At 36.0% G+C, this 16,895-nt stretch overlaps 1 protein-coding gene across 1 annotated transcript in view; it reads right to left on the minus strand.

The window, feature by feature from the left end:
* The window catches only part of NIPBL (NIPBL cohesin loading factor), a 98,623-nt gene extending 82,148 nt beyond the window's left edge, over positions 1–16,475 (minus strand). Inside the window, exons 1-7 of the mRNA XM_015816946.2 lie at positions 16,332–16,475; positions 15,279–15,444; positions 12,040–12,170; positions 10,451–10,550; positions 7,704–7,855; positions 4,142–4,299; positions 696–789 (exon numbers count right to left, since the gene is read on the minus strand). Coding sequence (XP_015672432.1) covers positions 696–789; positions 4,142–4,299; positions 7,704–7,855; positions 10,451–10,550; positions 12,040–12,170; positions 15,279–15,444; positions 16,332–16,395 — 865 coding nt within the window. The 5' untranslated portion in view covers positions 16,396–16,475. The remainder of the gene's footprint in view (positions 1–695; positions 790–4,141; positions 4,300–7,703; positions 7,856–10,450; positions 10,551–12,039; positions 12,171–15,278; positions 15,445–16,331) is intronic.
* Positions 16,476–16,895: the final 420 nt, after the last annotated feature.

Consider the following 16,895-nt stretch of genomic DNA (forward strand, 5'->3'; position numbering starts at 1 on the left):
ATGTTAAACTGGACTTTTTTCTTCCCTTATAGAATGACCTCCACTTCTAATATTGTTGTAGTATTCAACTCCATAAAGAGCCAAATATACCCACAAAGTAGCCTTTCAAGGACCTCAATGAAAAATGAGTGTTCGGAATTACAAAACAATGGAAGCAAGTATATTTTGCTAGGTAGTTCAAAAATTAGAAATATATTAAAATTTCAAACAGCATTGGCAATTAAGAGTATAAAATTTTGCTTTCTCTTATAGACAAAAATAAATTTGCACATTTTTTCTCAATTAAATATTTATTTTTTGATCTTTCTCTTCAACTATTTTAATTTCAAAATTCCCATTTTTCAAAATTAATACTGAATTTAAATATTCGTAATAATTTCACATTTCAGATCAATTCTTCTTATATAACCAGTTATTTATCTCTGTCAAGGATAGCTTATGGATCCAAATTGCAAAGGTGAAGCCAACACTTCATTTTTAAAGAGATAGAGTGAAAACTGATTAATTTCACTGCCATTTGACAAAATAATATTTGTTTTATATTGGCCTATTTAACATCTTTGTCATAGTCATGGGGGGGGGGGGCAAACACCCTGCCCAAAAAAGATTGTACATCCCTGAACTATATCAGGTATCTTCTTTATTTGGATTTTTTAGAAGAGTGCAACTAGAAGAATACAAAACTATAAAAGTACCTTTGGGAGTCCCATCACTTCCAGCGGGAGAACATACTGACTGTGGTGATCTCAAGGAAAATGATGCAGTGTTCCTTATTGAAGAATCACCATCCTAGGATAATTAGAAATGAACAACTTTTTAAATTATTATTTAAACAATTATTTATAACGGGGTCCCCAAACTCTGGCCCATGGCTCACTCGTGGACCATGAGCTATTTGCAACCAGGTCACAGAAACGGGAGAGCAAGCATGTGTGCATGCATGCGCTTCCCCATTTGTGCGAGCAGCAGGCAGGTGTGTGCATGCACACTCCATTTGCATGAATGGCAGATGCACTGTGCTCAAGCAAATGGAGCTGTGCACATGTGCGTGCTTGCCGGATGCTTGCGCAACCATCCCCCCCCATACCAGTCCACAAAGACAGAAAGGTTGGTCAAGCCTAATTTACAATATTTGTAGTAGTTCTGTCATATTACAATGTAAGACAGATCTCAGCCATATTTTATTTACAACTTTTGTTACTAAAATTAGGCTTTTCAAGGCAGCCATGAAAGCTTCTGGTAGATCTTTCTTGGCTGGGGATGGGGATGCTACTAAGGAGTTGTCCTTAATTCTTAGTAGATGATTCACACTGAAAACCATGTGAAGATCAGACAAATTGCTCTGTGGAGAGGTTTTTGGCAAAGCTAACAATATTAATGTAATTGGAGCTAGAAATACATATACATCAACGAGATGTTTTAAATAGCCAACTCATCTACCACTTGAGATACTTCAGTGAAAACAAAAAATATTAGCCCATATTAATTATACACACAGTTCATCGAGATAATTATACACAGAGTTCAAACTAGCAAAAACCCTGCAGAGGAAACTCAGACACCTGGTTAATGACCCAACTCACTCAATAAACTCCCCAAAACAATTTTTCCAATGTATCAAGCACACCAAGATCAGCAAGGAAGAAATCAGGGTCTCCTTCATTACCACTCTCTTCACTTTGATTGACATCAACCTGCTAAACAAACCATATACCACCTACTCACTAAACACTAACCACAAAGATGATGCCACTGCAAAGCATTCCATATCCACAGAAACCATCATGAAACCCCTGGATCTATGCCTCAACACATATTTCAAGTTCAACAGGAAAATCTATAAGCAAGTACAAGGTACCCGATGGGATCACCCATATCAGGCCTAATAGTAGAAGCAATCATGCAACGACTCAGATCCATAGCTCTACCCAACATCCAACCAAAATTCTGGACACGCTACTCTAATGACACCATCATTATCATCAAACATTCCCAAATTGAAGAAACACACCACCTACTCAATAACATATTCCCTGGGATCAAAGTCACATACGAAGAGGAAACAGACAACAGACTTCCATTCCTCGACATCGACATAAAGAGATTAGACAACGGAGAGCTGGAAACCTGCGTCTACCTCAAACCTACATACATGGACCAGATCCTCAGCTTCACAAGCAACCACCCCACTGCACACAAAACAAGCTGTTTCTCAATTCTCTTCAGAATAGCCAGGACACATTGCAGCACCATAACACTAAGAAAAGCAGAAGAGAAACAGCTGCTTGACGTCTTTTTACGTAACGGTTATCCAAAAAAAATCATATTCCAACACACAGCACCCAAACCACAATACACCACACAACCAACCACCACACATAAACTAACCCTACCATACACAAAAGGTATGTGGGAAATGACAGCCAGAATTCTTCAACCCCTAGGAATAGCCATAACCTACAAACCCACAGTCACACCCCACCAGGAATTATCCAGAACCAAAGACAAAATACAGAGGGAAGAAAGAAACAATGTAATCTACAAAATCCAACTGTAACAATTTCATCAATTCTACATGGACAAACATCATGTCAATTAAAAACCAGGATCCACAAACACCGGCTGCCAGTCAAATGCCACGATCCCAAATCCTTAATCTCTACCCACACCAATACCAAACAGCACCAGTTCAATTGGATCAACACAAAAATTATCAGTCAAGCTATCGCCCACTACATTTGTAAGTTCATCAAAGCCTGGCACTACACAAGCAATTCCATCAACCGACACATTGACCTACAACCAGCCTACGAACCCCTCAGAATCCAAATCAATCACACAACCAACCAGAGACAGCACCAACCTTCAACCAACCCACACAAGCCCCTACAACTAGTACTTCACATCCCAATGACCCTCACCTGATATAACCTCCCCATCACAAGACTCTCACTGATGACTCATACTTGACCCATCACAAGAACCATTACAAGACCCTCACTTGACACATCCACACCTAACCCATCGCAAGACCCAGATCCTCACTTGACACGCCCACACCTGACCCATCACAAGACCTACTGACCACACGAAGGCCTTATAAACAGAAGTACACTGACACTGACATCCCCTAAACTCTGCTGAAGATATTACCTAGCCTAGTAACAAAATGTGCGGAAACCAACCTACAAGCTTGTAAAATGAACCTTCACCCTCACAGTTCATAGAATTTTGTGCATTTCCCCCCGCATTTTCTTTTATATCATCCAAAGATTAAAACAGTTATTAGTGATAACTTAGGGCTATAGTAAGGAAAGTACCATAGAGAAGATCAAAGTGTGCATAAACATTACTGAACATGCATAGAGAAATAAGAATACAGTGGAATGTTTATATTTAAATAATATAGGAACAAAGAAACATCAGACTAAGATTCATTATTTTCTGTTTGAATGCAATGCTTAATAGAACAAATAGTAGCAAGGCCATTATTGCTCATCACTTTTAGTCAAATAATTTTATAAAATGGGACACAGAACAAAAGCATAAGCTTAACTCTTAAATTCATAAAGATAAAACAGAGCTTAGTTCAGTGCTGGCGAACCTATGGCACGGGTGCCAGAGGCGGCACTCGGAGCCTTCTCTGTGGGCACATGTGCCGTTGCCCCAGCCTCATCTCCCCCCACGACCCCCTCCTCACCAGCAGCCCCCCTGAAGGAGTCGCCCCTGAGTGTGGCCCACGCGGAGCAGCACAGCCAAGGACATGGCAGCCAGGCAGCGTAGACAAGACTCTGCCCTCACACCCCATTGTGCACAGTTGATGCTGCAGGGCGCGGACAGAGGGCATGACCGCCATAGCGCTGCTGGGCTGCCTGGGCGATCTGCGGCGGGCCCTGGAGGCGGTGAGTGGCCCTGCAGGCAGGCGGGGCGGGGGATGGGGCGGGGCAGGGGCGGGGCCAGTGTTTGGGCATTCGGTCTCTAAAAGGTTCACCATCACTGGCTTAGTTAATTAATAATACAGGTACCTAAACAAAAACTTATTTAATTCTGAAAACAATTCCTTCTTGTTTATAACACTTACCTAATGATTAATCTGTATTAAGAGGTAGAAAAACTAAATGTTAACATAAATATCTCTTACTTCGCTGCTTATTCTGTGCACCATGTGTAGGTAGTCTTCACTAGAGCCATGTCTTGAATTATCAGGATGGTGATTGGTTGAGCTACCCAACTGACTTGTAATCTTGTTTTCATGTATATTCCTCATCCCACCCGAGACAATAGGGCTGGATACTGAAGCTGAAAGTAAGATTATGCAAACACACATATAAGCATTTTCTAATAGATCTGCAAGCACACTACATATATTAGACCTCGCTGTTTTTGTGGTTTCCATTCTAATTTACAGGCCTGTCTGATTTCCACTCTGAACAATACAACTTACATGTCAGCCTATTATGCGCAGGAAAGAACATTAGTAGCATGGGTTTCATAATCTGTATATTCCAAAGAGAATATAAATTGCACTATTTTAGCCTACATGCATTGTATTTAAAGGTGTGAAGGCCTTAAAAACCCATTGGCATTTGGCAAAATATCTATTGGAAAAAACCCATTGCCTTCTTTGTAGAAAATACTAAGAATAAGTATTATACACTTTTATTCTTTTCAAAATTAAAAAGAATAATGTTCTCCTTATAACTTCAAAATTTGTATAAGAAATTTTGTACTTTAGAAAGTCTAATAATCAAACATGAAGTCAATATGTGAACGTGAAATAGGTTACAAAGACATACCAGACACAGTTGGATTCCCACAATAATTACTCTGATTTGCAAAGATGTATTATTTTACAAAACACTAGTTACTGCAAATGTTTCTTTTGGTATGATGTGATGGATTGCTAATCCCTTTCACATTTATGTAGTCAAAGTAACATAAAAGTGGTATAACTAAGATTTCTGTATAGGGCTAATATTTCTAACCACAATTTCATCCTATGGCCAAGTAAAAATGAATTCACACTTGAATTGGTTAAGAATGCAGAAAAAATTAATTCAGTGGATGAAAATATATGGCAATGATTTGGAGAACAACAAAAAGAAAACTGAGTATAATATTATAACTTAGACACATAAACTAAGAGGTTTAGATAACTCTGAAAGAGCTAAGCAACAGGAAATTTCATGTAAGCAGTAACTTAAGACTAAAGAGTCAGTTTGCTGTAGGATTAAGCACCAGGCTAGAAACTAGGAAAACATAACTTCTAGTACTGCCTTAGGCATGAAACCAGCTGGGTGACCCTGGGCCAGCCACCTTCTCAGTACTATAAGAAGGCAGTAGCAAACTACTTCTGAAAATCTTGCCAAGAATACACAGAGACTAGTCTAGGCAGTCATGAGGACTCAACACTAATTTGAAGACACCCAAATTTAAGGCTCAGAATGTGTCTCTTTTTTAAGATATAAAAGCAACTAGTCACAACCCTCTAGGATTGTGCTGGAGAAGACAGAAGACTGGGGCCAGAAGGTCTTTCTCCCAGATTCAACTGGTATGCCAATTTCAGCCTTACCTGGAACAGAAGGAATCTGCAATGACTTGTGACTTCATCACCACTTGGCTGAACTAGTGCCATGTGTTGTATAAGGAGTTGCGTTGTAGGCTGGCCACCACAAAGGACCTAACTAGTTCTACATGTAAGAGTAGGGAAGACATTTTGCTGACCTAAACAATGACTGATTTTGATGAGAACTTGTTAGGAGACGAAAGACTAGCCCTTTTGTTATAGCCATGTGTTATGCTTACACTGGTTACTAGTCGACTTCCAGATACATTTCCCCTATGGTTATCTGCTATAAAACCCTTCATAGTATGGGGCCTGGCTTTTGCGAGACCATTTGTCACCGATTATTTCTTTTGAGTGAGTAAAGTCCAGACTCTTCATATTAAATGTTTTTATTTTGCAGGAGTAAGAAGGAATGCCTTCTCTGTTGTGGCCCATGCCTGCTGAACAATATCCCTAGAGATACATATGGCCTCTACTCTTCAAATGTTCAACAAGTTTCTAAAGCCCTGTGACTCTATGGAGCCCAGGTCAATTGTTTTTTTGGCGGGTTGGGGGCTGTCCAGGCAGCCATGTTGAAAGAAAGAAAGAAAGAAAGAAAGAAAGAAAGAAAGAAAGAAAGAAAGAAAGAAAGAAAGAAAGAAAGAAAGAAAGAAAGAAAGAAAGAAAGAAAGAAAGAAAGAAAGAAAGAAAGAAAGAAAGAAAGAAAGAAAGACACCATTTGAGAGAAAAAAAGAAAAACTGTATCCAGGAGAAAAGGCAAGTATATAATATGATACTGGTATACCAAGCATAATTCAAATAATAATGTTTCTATACTTCAAGTGGAAAATGTAACAAAGAATGATTCGTACATGGAAAATTTAGCACATCCCTAAATTTAACTTATTTATGAATTTTCCTCATGTTACACTTAGACATGTAAACTGAGCTGAAATTCATGAAGTTTCATGAGCAGGAAATTTAGTATCCACTGGATAACAAACAAACTATATTTAGATGATCCTGAATTTAATATTAAAGATTTCTAAAGAATAATCTCAGTCTCAAGAACCAATATGGTGTAATGCAATTTGGGTAAATTACCCAAAATTGGGTAAAAGTGGTTTTACTTTGGGTAACAATACACAAACCATTACCATCACAAGAGGGACATTTAAATTGACTTAAAGTTTGCAGGGTGTATTAAAATATACCTGAAAATCTCTAAGATGAAAATTGATAAAGTTACCAATGATAATTTGTTGAAATGACATAATGATCAATGATACTGTTTTTATAATACAGATAATCCTTGAGTTGCAACCATTCACTCAGTGACCATTCAAAGTTATGAAGGTGCTTACAACCTATCCTTGAATGATACAACTTTCTGATAAGTAATTTTGAGTGATGAAGGAGAAAATTTGGGAAGCACTGATGCAATTGCTAAGGCACTGGGCAAGACACTGGGAGTCCCCAAGTTCTACCTTAGGCACAAGGTCAGCTTCGGCTAATCACTCCCTCAGACCTAGGAAGACAATAGCAGGCCATTCCTAAAAGCAATCATCATGATCATCATCATCCAGTCTAAATTTTAGCCGACAGCGCAACCAACTATGATATAATTAAAACTTGGAACAGCTTACATTCTGCAATATTTTAACACCATCAAATAACATCTATTTATCCTAGGTCCTTGGGAAGGAATTGATAGGTGGATAAAAATGCCAAACCTACTCTAAACTTCTGGCCGACTGCGACCAACAATAATGTCAGCCATGATCTGAATATATCCTTTCCAACACTGTAATGGAAATAGTACACTGTATTGGAAGAAAGTATTTGGGAAGGAAGGAATGGAAACAACTATCAGGTTGGACATCTTCATTGACTAAGATGAGCCAGTTAAAATGTTATTATTCTTGAGTCAGGATTCCCATTTTAATAATTTGTCATGACTGCATGATAGAATTGAATAAGACAGGTGCCAAAATGAGCACAGCAAAAGTTACTCAACACATAATCCATTACTTCCCTCACACAAACTCCAACTCTTTAACAATTGACATTATTAAAACTATTAACTTAATCAAGGCATTATTCTTTTAATTAAGTGTGTATAGTACAATTTGGCATGTTCTGAAAAGAAGAAAAATACCTTGTTGCATCTGTGGGTGAGGCGTGTAACTTGGAGGATGTGAATATGGCAAATATCCTGCAGGGCTCTGAGGAGCATATGGACTAGGCACTGGACTGTTTTGTGGTGCCATGAATCTATTACCAGAACTTGACTGTGGTGGCACAAATCGACTGCAAATAAAATCGAAAAGAAATAATGTAAGAGCACCGATATAAACATAATGTCTCTCTAATTATTTAATTACTGTATTACTTTTTATTACTTTATTTGTTAAATTTCTACGCTGTTCATCTCATCTACAATGAGCAGTTTATAACACAATAGAACAATATACATGAATAAAAAATTAGATTAAAGACAGGGTTAAGGACAAAATTAAAACTTACAAGATAAAAGTGGAATTCAAAGTTAAAATTTCAAAAAGCTAAAAAGTTGACAAGCCAGATGGAGTACCCACAAGTCACCAACCATTCCCTGGGTTACATCCATGCTGATGGGAAGAGCCAGGTCTTTACACTCTTCCAGAAAACCAGAAGGGTGAAGACTGGCCTCATCTCTGAGGATAAACTATTTCAAAGGCAAGGGCAATAGCAGAGAAGGTCCTTCTTCTAGATCCCGCCAGTTGAAATTCCTCAATCAACGAAATACGCAGCATTCTTTCCCTGTTTGACTGGGTGGCACAAGTGATATAACTGGGAATATTAGCTTGAATTTGGAGTAGCAAAAGGCTTTTTCAGGTCATAGAATGCTGATCAGCAAAAGCAGACAAAAATTTTATTCTATTAAAATATCACATACTGAATTCATTATTTAGGATTAATTTTGTTGTCACCAAAGAAGGTGATCCCAATTCAGAATTTTTATTATATGAAAATCCTTTGTCAAGACCATATTGTACTTATCTTAAATTTTATGACAGCTTTTATCTTTAAACATCATATTTCAATTGTACTGTTATGATTCAACATCACACATGATACTATATCATAAGGAGTCATTTCCTTGTATTTTTGTAACTCTTCTTGATTCTCTGAATCTAAGCCACCATTTATCAATATTCTCATCTTTGGTAAATCAGTCAAACAATATGAACAACAGAGAACTAAACAACAACACAATTTAATGATAGAAATATGCAGCATTTTAATTTGGTAATTTATAAGATCACACTGTTGTACCATAATTATCTGCACACTTCAGAACAGAATGTAAAACAGGAAATCCAGTGTCTTATGAATCCAAATTTACTTACTAAAAGAGTATTCACTAATATTTGTTATGAACCCTTCTGGAGTGTAGAGAAAACAGGCATAATAGCTAAATTGTTAAGCTTGCAGAAATTTTCTGTCTAGAAAATTGCATTTCTGCTTCATCATAAACTGCATTACTCCTTTTTCTAAAACTTTCAACTCTAGTATATTCCCTATTCTGGTTTCTCTTCAGAGTGCATAAATCTTTTGCCTTTTACTAGTAAATGCATTTATATAACTCTAATAACATGTTACAAATACTTGTCATTGATAAAATCAATCTGACATGCACATTTTACAGTTTGAATGGAATAAGTAATAAGATCCCAAATGTGTGAATAGTGGGAAACTATCTTAATGTGGGTATAAATTTCAGTAACTAATAGAGTCTACTTTATTTTTAAAAAGATCAGACTTAGGACCTTATTTCATTTTGTAAAGGAAAAAAAGTGTATAAATCATTTTGTTGCTGGCGATCCAATGAAGGTACACTTCAAAAATATATTTTTTTGAAATATCCTAGTTATATTCTGGGAAGAATTATATTATTAATTTAACTTTCATACTAATAATTTTGGACAATTATTTTTTAATTACATACCTATCACAGGGACACTAAGAGCTGAACAACAAAAAAAGATTCTCTGTGCCATCATTATTACTAAGAAATTAGTCTTTTAACATTTAAAGATAAAATGTATGGTTCTAATTACTCAAGAGATTTCAAGGCCTGATAACACAAGATTTATAATCAGGTTACTTACAAATATAGATTATGTATGGACAATCACAAAAAAATCTGATAATCCTTCACTGATATTATTGTGTAACTCCTCATATGCATATATGTGTGTTTGTGTGTATAAGGCTTTCTATCTCTAAACAATGATGATTTATAGGTAGTCCTCAACGTACGACCACAATTGAGCTTCAAATTTATGTTGCTAAGTGAGAAATTTGTTAGGTGAATTTTGTCCCATTTTACGACTTTTCTTGCCACATTTGTTAAGTGAATCACTGCAATTGTTAAATTAGCAACACGGTTGTTAAGAGAATCTGGCTTTTCCATTGACTTTGCTTGCCAGAAGGTTGCAAAAGATGATCACGGGACACTAGAACCGTCATAAGTCTGAACCAGTTGCTAAGCATCCAAATGGAAAACATGTGACCATGGGGATGCTGCCACAGTCATAAGTGTAAAAAATGGTCGTAAGTCACTTTTTTCAGTGCCATTGTAACTTTGAATGGTCACTAAGCGAACTGTTGTAAGTTGAGGACTACATGTACTTTTTCCCCCACTATTATTCTTTTTTTCTATCATATAAAGGCAAAGCTTTAAAATACTAGAAATGTAATATTTTCCCTGCATTGCTAAAAGTATTGAAGGTCCATCCCAATTATTGTACCATGGTTTTAGTGAAGTATAAATCAAATCAAAACAAAACAAAATAAATATTTTTCTTACAGACTCAAAGAATCATACTTCAAAATCTGAAAACATAATCAGTTGTATACCTTGAAGGACTATGAGAGATAGTGGTTTGTTGATAATTGGAAGATGCAGGACTACCATGCATGGAATTCTGAGAAAGTTTGTACTGTGACATCATCATTCCTTTAAAAAAAAAGAATGTTCTGAATTATCTCTCAATTTGTTTGCTTTATAACACAATTTAAATATAATAATTATGCAAAAATTGGTGCAAGTATGGTCAGCACATACAATGACAGCAGACCAAATTCTTATGAACATACAGGTTCATACATACATAATTCTAGCAACTACATGACTCATTTTCAACAATATGTGTCTTTCCTCTAGGATACCCATAGTATACTACTATCAGAATTTTGGAAAAGAATTCTTAAAATCCTTTTTTGCAAATAGCAGTGACTTACAGAGATAGACCAGTGAGTTAACTGTGATTAGCTGTCCATTTAAGTTTATTTTATACATATCTCTTTGTGTACATATATATACGTGTGTGTGCGCGCACACACACAAACACATATCAACTTTAAGAAAGAAAATAAAAACTAATAGAAATTAATACAGGGTGAGAAAAAGAAAAAAGAAATCAAAGAGTTAAAAGAAAAAAGATATACACAGAAGTAGACTTTGATTTTCTTTACAGCAGTTATAAGTACAATTATAAAGTTATGTCTTGCTCTATGGTTACAACATAACTCTATTTTTTATATAATCTATTCAGTCTAATCATCAAAACCATAACTCATAAGTTCATGTTTTTCTGTTTCTTGCAAAAAAAAGTCTATAAGGGATTTACAGTCAGCAATATGTGTAGATATTGTATTTTCCATTCCTCTGTTGTGAGTAGTACTCAATCTTTTCATCTTTGTGCTTTCCATTTAGTTTTCACAATAAGCCATAGTTAAATATGCCTAACACAATCTATCTATATATTATTAAAACTCTTATGTCCGTAACCTTTAACTGGGTGAAGCGGTATATCACAGAGCAAAACATTTTGAACCAAGGTACCTCAAATGGGCTAAGTTATCCATCTGAAATACCTTACGCAAAATCTGGGAGCCGTGACTCCCATGGAACTGAAATTTAGCAGATTTTATAAAACAACATAAAAATTATCAGAAAGCATTCTATGACATAATATAAAATATCAGAAAATATTTCATGTGGACAACTCCTGATGTTCAATATGGGCTACTTTCAAGGCAGATACATCTCTGAATATCTCCCTGAATTTTTAGGAATTCTTCCAGTGAAGGCAGTACATTAGAACTGCTGCAATTGAAGGTAGTGAGGAATCAGGCAAGGAAATATCTCTGAACCTATGGGTCATGGGTTATTTAAATGTAGATTTCAACATGTAAGTCCATGCCAAAGTGACTTTTTGTAGGAGTAGTACATTATTATTCTGCTATAAGTCTGAATAAGGTTTTTTTCCCCCCAAAATCGTAGACTGAAATAGCTAGGACACACATCTCATGTATTAAAAACTAAATAAACCAACACATTTGAAATTATATCTAAAATTCATTCATGCTATCACGCTAGAAAGGCAACAAAGTTGACTGTTATTTTCTTTAGAAAATATAGTGAAATGAATAAAAACTCTCACCACTTTGTACCCCGTATCTGTTCTGCATGCTTTTTTCCCTGAAAACATTAGGATTCCTTGCCAGGACAGCCTGCAGCAAGACTGGTATATCTCCCTCTGGATCATCACTGCCAAGGTTATCTTTCAATTCTCTGATGTAAGATACAGAAAACAAAAGAGTTACAGGAACCCACGAGTATATTATCAAGCATGCAAGCTATGGAATTAGGACACCCATAAAAGATCATTAATGTGCAGGGACTACAAAGTGCATTTTTCTGAGATGGAAATGGTTTCTTCTCCTTCATGGTCTGTAGCATGGAATAAATATACAGGAGCCTGGAATTTTGGTCACAAGTTGTTGTAGTCATAAGTTGGGACATTATGAGACCACACTTGGTTTTGCGGCCATTTCTACCACTGTGATAAAATGAATCCCCACAATCGTTAGGCAAACCGTGTGATAGTTAAGCAAATCCATTCTCCCAAATTGGTGATTTTTGCTGAAACTAACAAAAAAATAGCAAATTGCAGATACGTGACCACAAAACACTGCAACTGTCATAAATGTGAGCTGGTTGCCAAGCACCAGAATGTTAAAACATTGAGGACAGATCATAAATAGTTTATTTTAAGTCACTTGTAACTTTGAATGGTCATAAGTTGAGAACTCCCTATATTTAAATTATCTGCAATACAGCACAGTTGCTTTCATCTTAATACAGCAAGTTCTCAAACTTGAAGCAGCAATCTCACCATTATTAACTCTCCTGTTAATTAAACAATTGATTAAGAAATAATATTGCTACTCTTAATTTTTAATTATTCTAAAAATTATATCTGTTAAAATAGCATCTAATAACAAACAACATCTATAAGATAAAGGTTGACTAATTTGTTTAAAAATGTAATTTCACAATTTTTAAAAGAGCAATGAACTTCCAGTGACTTGTTTAACTCTATGATTTTTTTTCAACTAATCTAGTTTTAAATAACTACCATATTTACAAGATTAGAATTTTAAAAACTTAGTAAGATTGACTGTCCATATTTCAGTGTTTTTTAATACACCGATTGTGTTATCTTTCTGCATCAGCCTTACCCACTGGGAATTTATGTATTAAACTAATATGCTTTGAAAAATACTTACGAAGGCCATGTGTGTGTGTGGGGGGGAGACCTCTGGCTATTGACAATGAAGCAGTGAGGTTCTACAGCGTTCCATTCTTTTTCACTACTGTTTACCATCTATATAAAGCTTTTGAGGGAGTTATAAGGTGTTGGAATTGAGATATGATAATAGTTGATGCTACTCATCTCTACTCATCAACATAATTTGAATCATTGAAAACTGAAAAGCCCTTTGACTAGTATCTGAATGATATGGTGGACTGGATGAGGCTCCAAAAACCATTAGGCAGGACTGCAGAGACCTGCAGAGAAGGTTTTATCCTGGCATTATGAATACTGTTCTTTCTTGACAAGCTTTATTTTTCCTCTGAAGGATAGGTGTATAATCTGTATTGATCCCAGATCAGGGACAGCAATATTTTTGGCTTAGGGGAACAGGTAAAAGTTTGGGTGTTTTTTTTTAAAGAAAAAAGAAAAAAAAACATGCTCTGATTCAGAGGTCTCCAAAGACGTAGGTGAGATAAAGTTATTGCCTAGAAACTCAGGAACCCCATGCTTAGCATGCAGTTGACCTTTGAATTTTAGTGGTTTTTTTAAAGGGCCCTGGGCAAGTTACTGAAAATAATTTAGTTACATTTGCATCTATTCCACTTAAAGAGTGGAATAAAATGAAAGCAAACAGTATCACCAGAAACGTACTATTTTGCCACCAAATTTCCACACACAGTCCGGGGCCGATATAAAAGGGACCGGAGCTACATCAACCTATAGATTTTTTTTACTTCCTCAAGCTATTGTTATCAGTAGACATAATTACAATTGATATGGTAATTCCTGAATATAAGGATTTAACTTCAGAACTGAATTAATGTAATATTCTTTATAATAGTATTTATATTTATATTTATTTCTATATTTGAAATTGGTCTAAAAGCTAATTCTGGTGCAAAATCCTACAATTAACTTATTGAGGTAAACAACTCACCAGAAACACAACTTTTCTGAAGGAGTTCAAGAACTACCAATTGTTACTAAGGCAAATTTAAGATATTTCTGTTGTATAAAACGTTGTCATATTTTAGGATCTGGGTAATTAGTAGCTTTCTACTTTGTGCATTTGTCTGGGTTTCAAGAACAGCTGAGGTGTCTTCTTAGTGGTACTACATCTGCCAGGGATTTCTCTGAAGAAACCTTCATTGGCAGAAGCCACAAGTGTAGAATTAAACCTATGTATTTACCCAGCTGTTAACGGAAACTGAGTTGCTATATATTCTGTTATTGTTGATATTGTTGTCTGGAATAATTTTGGTCTAGTATTCTAGCGATCTAGAGAGTCAGTTTGGTCCAATGGTTAAGGCACCAGGCTAGAAAGCAAAAGATCACAAGTTCAAGTTCTGCCTTAGTCATGAAAGCCTGTTGGGTGATTTTGGGCCAGTCGCGCTCTCTCAGCCCAACCCCACTTCAGAGGTTTGTTATTGTGGGGAAAATAGGAGGAGGAAGATGTGTTGGATATGTTCGCTGCCTTGAGTTATTTGTAAAAATAATAAATAAGGGATATAAATAAATAATTTTAGTCTCTAATATGTTTTTGAACTCTTTTGAAATCATTACATATTTCATATTTATAAATCAATACCTTAATGTGTAGTCTACTTCACAGCCTTAAAAAGTACAAATCTAACAATGTTCTGAGATCCAGCACTTCAGTATTTTTAAGCTATTATTCATACAGCAAAAGCAGAACAAAAAGATGCTGAAAATCATGAAATAGTCACACTATTACAACACTAGTGTCGCAATCTATTACTTTGCTTAATTTGTTAGTATTTAGTTACTCATTTTTCACTAAATCTCTAAGGTATATTTATTTTATTTATAGCCTTTCATTCAGGACCTCAAGGCACCACATGTTAAAGTGTTCTCTCCTCCTATACTGCTCCACAACAACAGAGCTATTAACTAGATTGAGCAAAAAAAGAAATCTTACTGGCCCAATAAAAATAAGCTTTTTGGTGAGAGTGGATTAGACCTTTTCTACATTTCTACAATCCAGCAGTATCAATAAAGTGCCTTTAATAATTCTACACACATAATAGTCAATTTTAAAATGCTGTGCTTTAAATACATACATGTGATCTGTTGACACCTGGTTGAGACTGTGTACAAGTTGTGAAACCAGATTTTCATCCCTACAAGCCAAAAGACAGTTCACCTCCTCTGCAATTCGTCCATTAAAGAGCAGGCTTTTTGTAGTTGTGGCGGGCAAAGGTGATGGAAGAGGCAGCTGATTCAAAACTGTTTAGAAAGGTTTAAAATAAAACATTATTCCATTAAAAAAAAAATCAGCATTTCAGAATTTTTTGTCCCATCTAGCATTCCTGCAGTATTAAACACTGTGATTCAGAGCCAGTAATAATACCTCTGACACTAATAACTATTGATACTTCTGATGCTCAGTCTTCTCCAAATTGATATTCTTGCTAGGAATTCCAGAAGTTGTAATTCCAAGGTACCTGGTGAGCATCAACTTAGGGAAGCCTATTCTATTTCCATATTACATGTTACTATTCTCTTCTTTTGCGTTTTTGTGCATAGCAATCGACTGCCAGAAAATTATCTATTATGCATCAATAATTGGCCAGGTATCTGTTATACTTGAATCAATGCCCTCCTGCACAGAGCTCAAAGAAATACTAAGCTGAGGCTTCTTTGCCATCCAGCGCACAATTCCCACTGATCAATTTCTAAGGCTTTTATTGGATAGGGGTCAATTTAATTGCATTTTGTAACTGAAAAATTAAATACCTTCAAATTATAATATTGCCATAGGAGGTAAGAATATTGTGTTATAACACAATTGCATATTTTGCTCTGTTGTCAAATCAGGATTTTAAAAGTACAAACTATTCATTCTTCCATCCAAGAAAAATAAGGTAGAGATTTGGTATAGCGATAACCAAGGTATGCACAGATAAACTATTCAATACTTTATTTCTAACCATAACATACACATGCGCATACATTTAGTTCACCTGCACACACATACACACACATACACACACATTTATCTCTTTAAAGAATGTTCCAAAGATATTTTGATATAAATATAAACATACAATAAAATGCTAAGATAATTTATATTAAGTTTTAATTTTAAAAAACTTACTTAAAAAGATACTTACGATCAGTAAGACTAGCAATCCCTGCAAGAGTAGTGATGGGAACATGAGGCATATCCCCATTCATCCTGAAGTGCTTGGGATGGTGGTGCTTACACACAGATTTTAGTTCGGGTGCCAGCTAACATTACTTCCCATCTCCTACACACACTGGAATGAGAAAGAAAGACTCTATTTGCAAAGCAAAACAAAATTTAAAGTCTAAAAAAATGTAGTAGCATAGAGTTTTATTTAATATGCAATATAAAACAAGACTAAGAAAAGTAAAGTTTGCATAAAGTGAGTAGTCTATATCAGGGGTGTCAAACTGCCAGCCCACGGGCCAGATGCATCATGCCGAAACTGCGCCCACCCCATCGCTGGCAATGGAGAAGGGGCGTTGTCTTACCTGAACGCCTTTTCTCAGCACGGAGATGGAGGATCCACAGAATGGGTGGAGACTGTATTCCTGCCCAATCAGATCAAGTCAGCCAAAGTTGTCACGCCCCGTCCTGGTTCCATTTTCCAGTCTTGACGCGAGCGTAGCCATTGACTGACCAAGAACGTACTGGCTCACAAACTAATCCT

The sequence above is a fragment of the Protobothrops mucrosquamatus genome, unplaced genomic scaffold (assembly GCF_001527695.2).
Source record: "Protobothrops mucrosquamatus isolate PMUCROS unplaced genomic scaffold, P.Mucros_1.0 scaffold533, whole genome shotgun sequence".
Taxonomy (NCBI): domain Eukaryota; kingdom Metazoa; phylum Chordata; class Lepidosauria; order Squamata; family Viperidae; genus Protobothrops; species Protobothrops mucrosquamatus.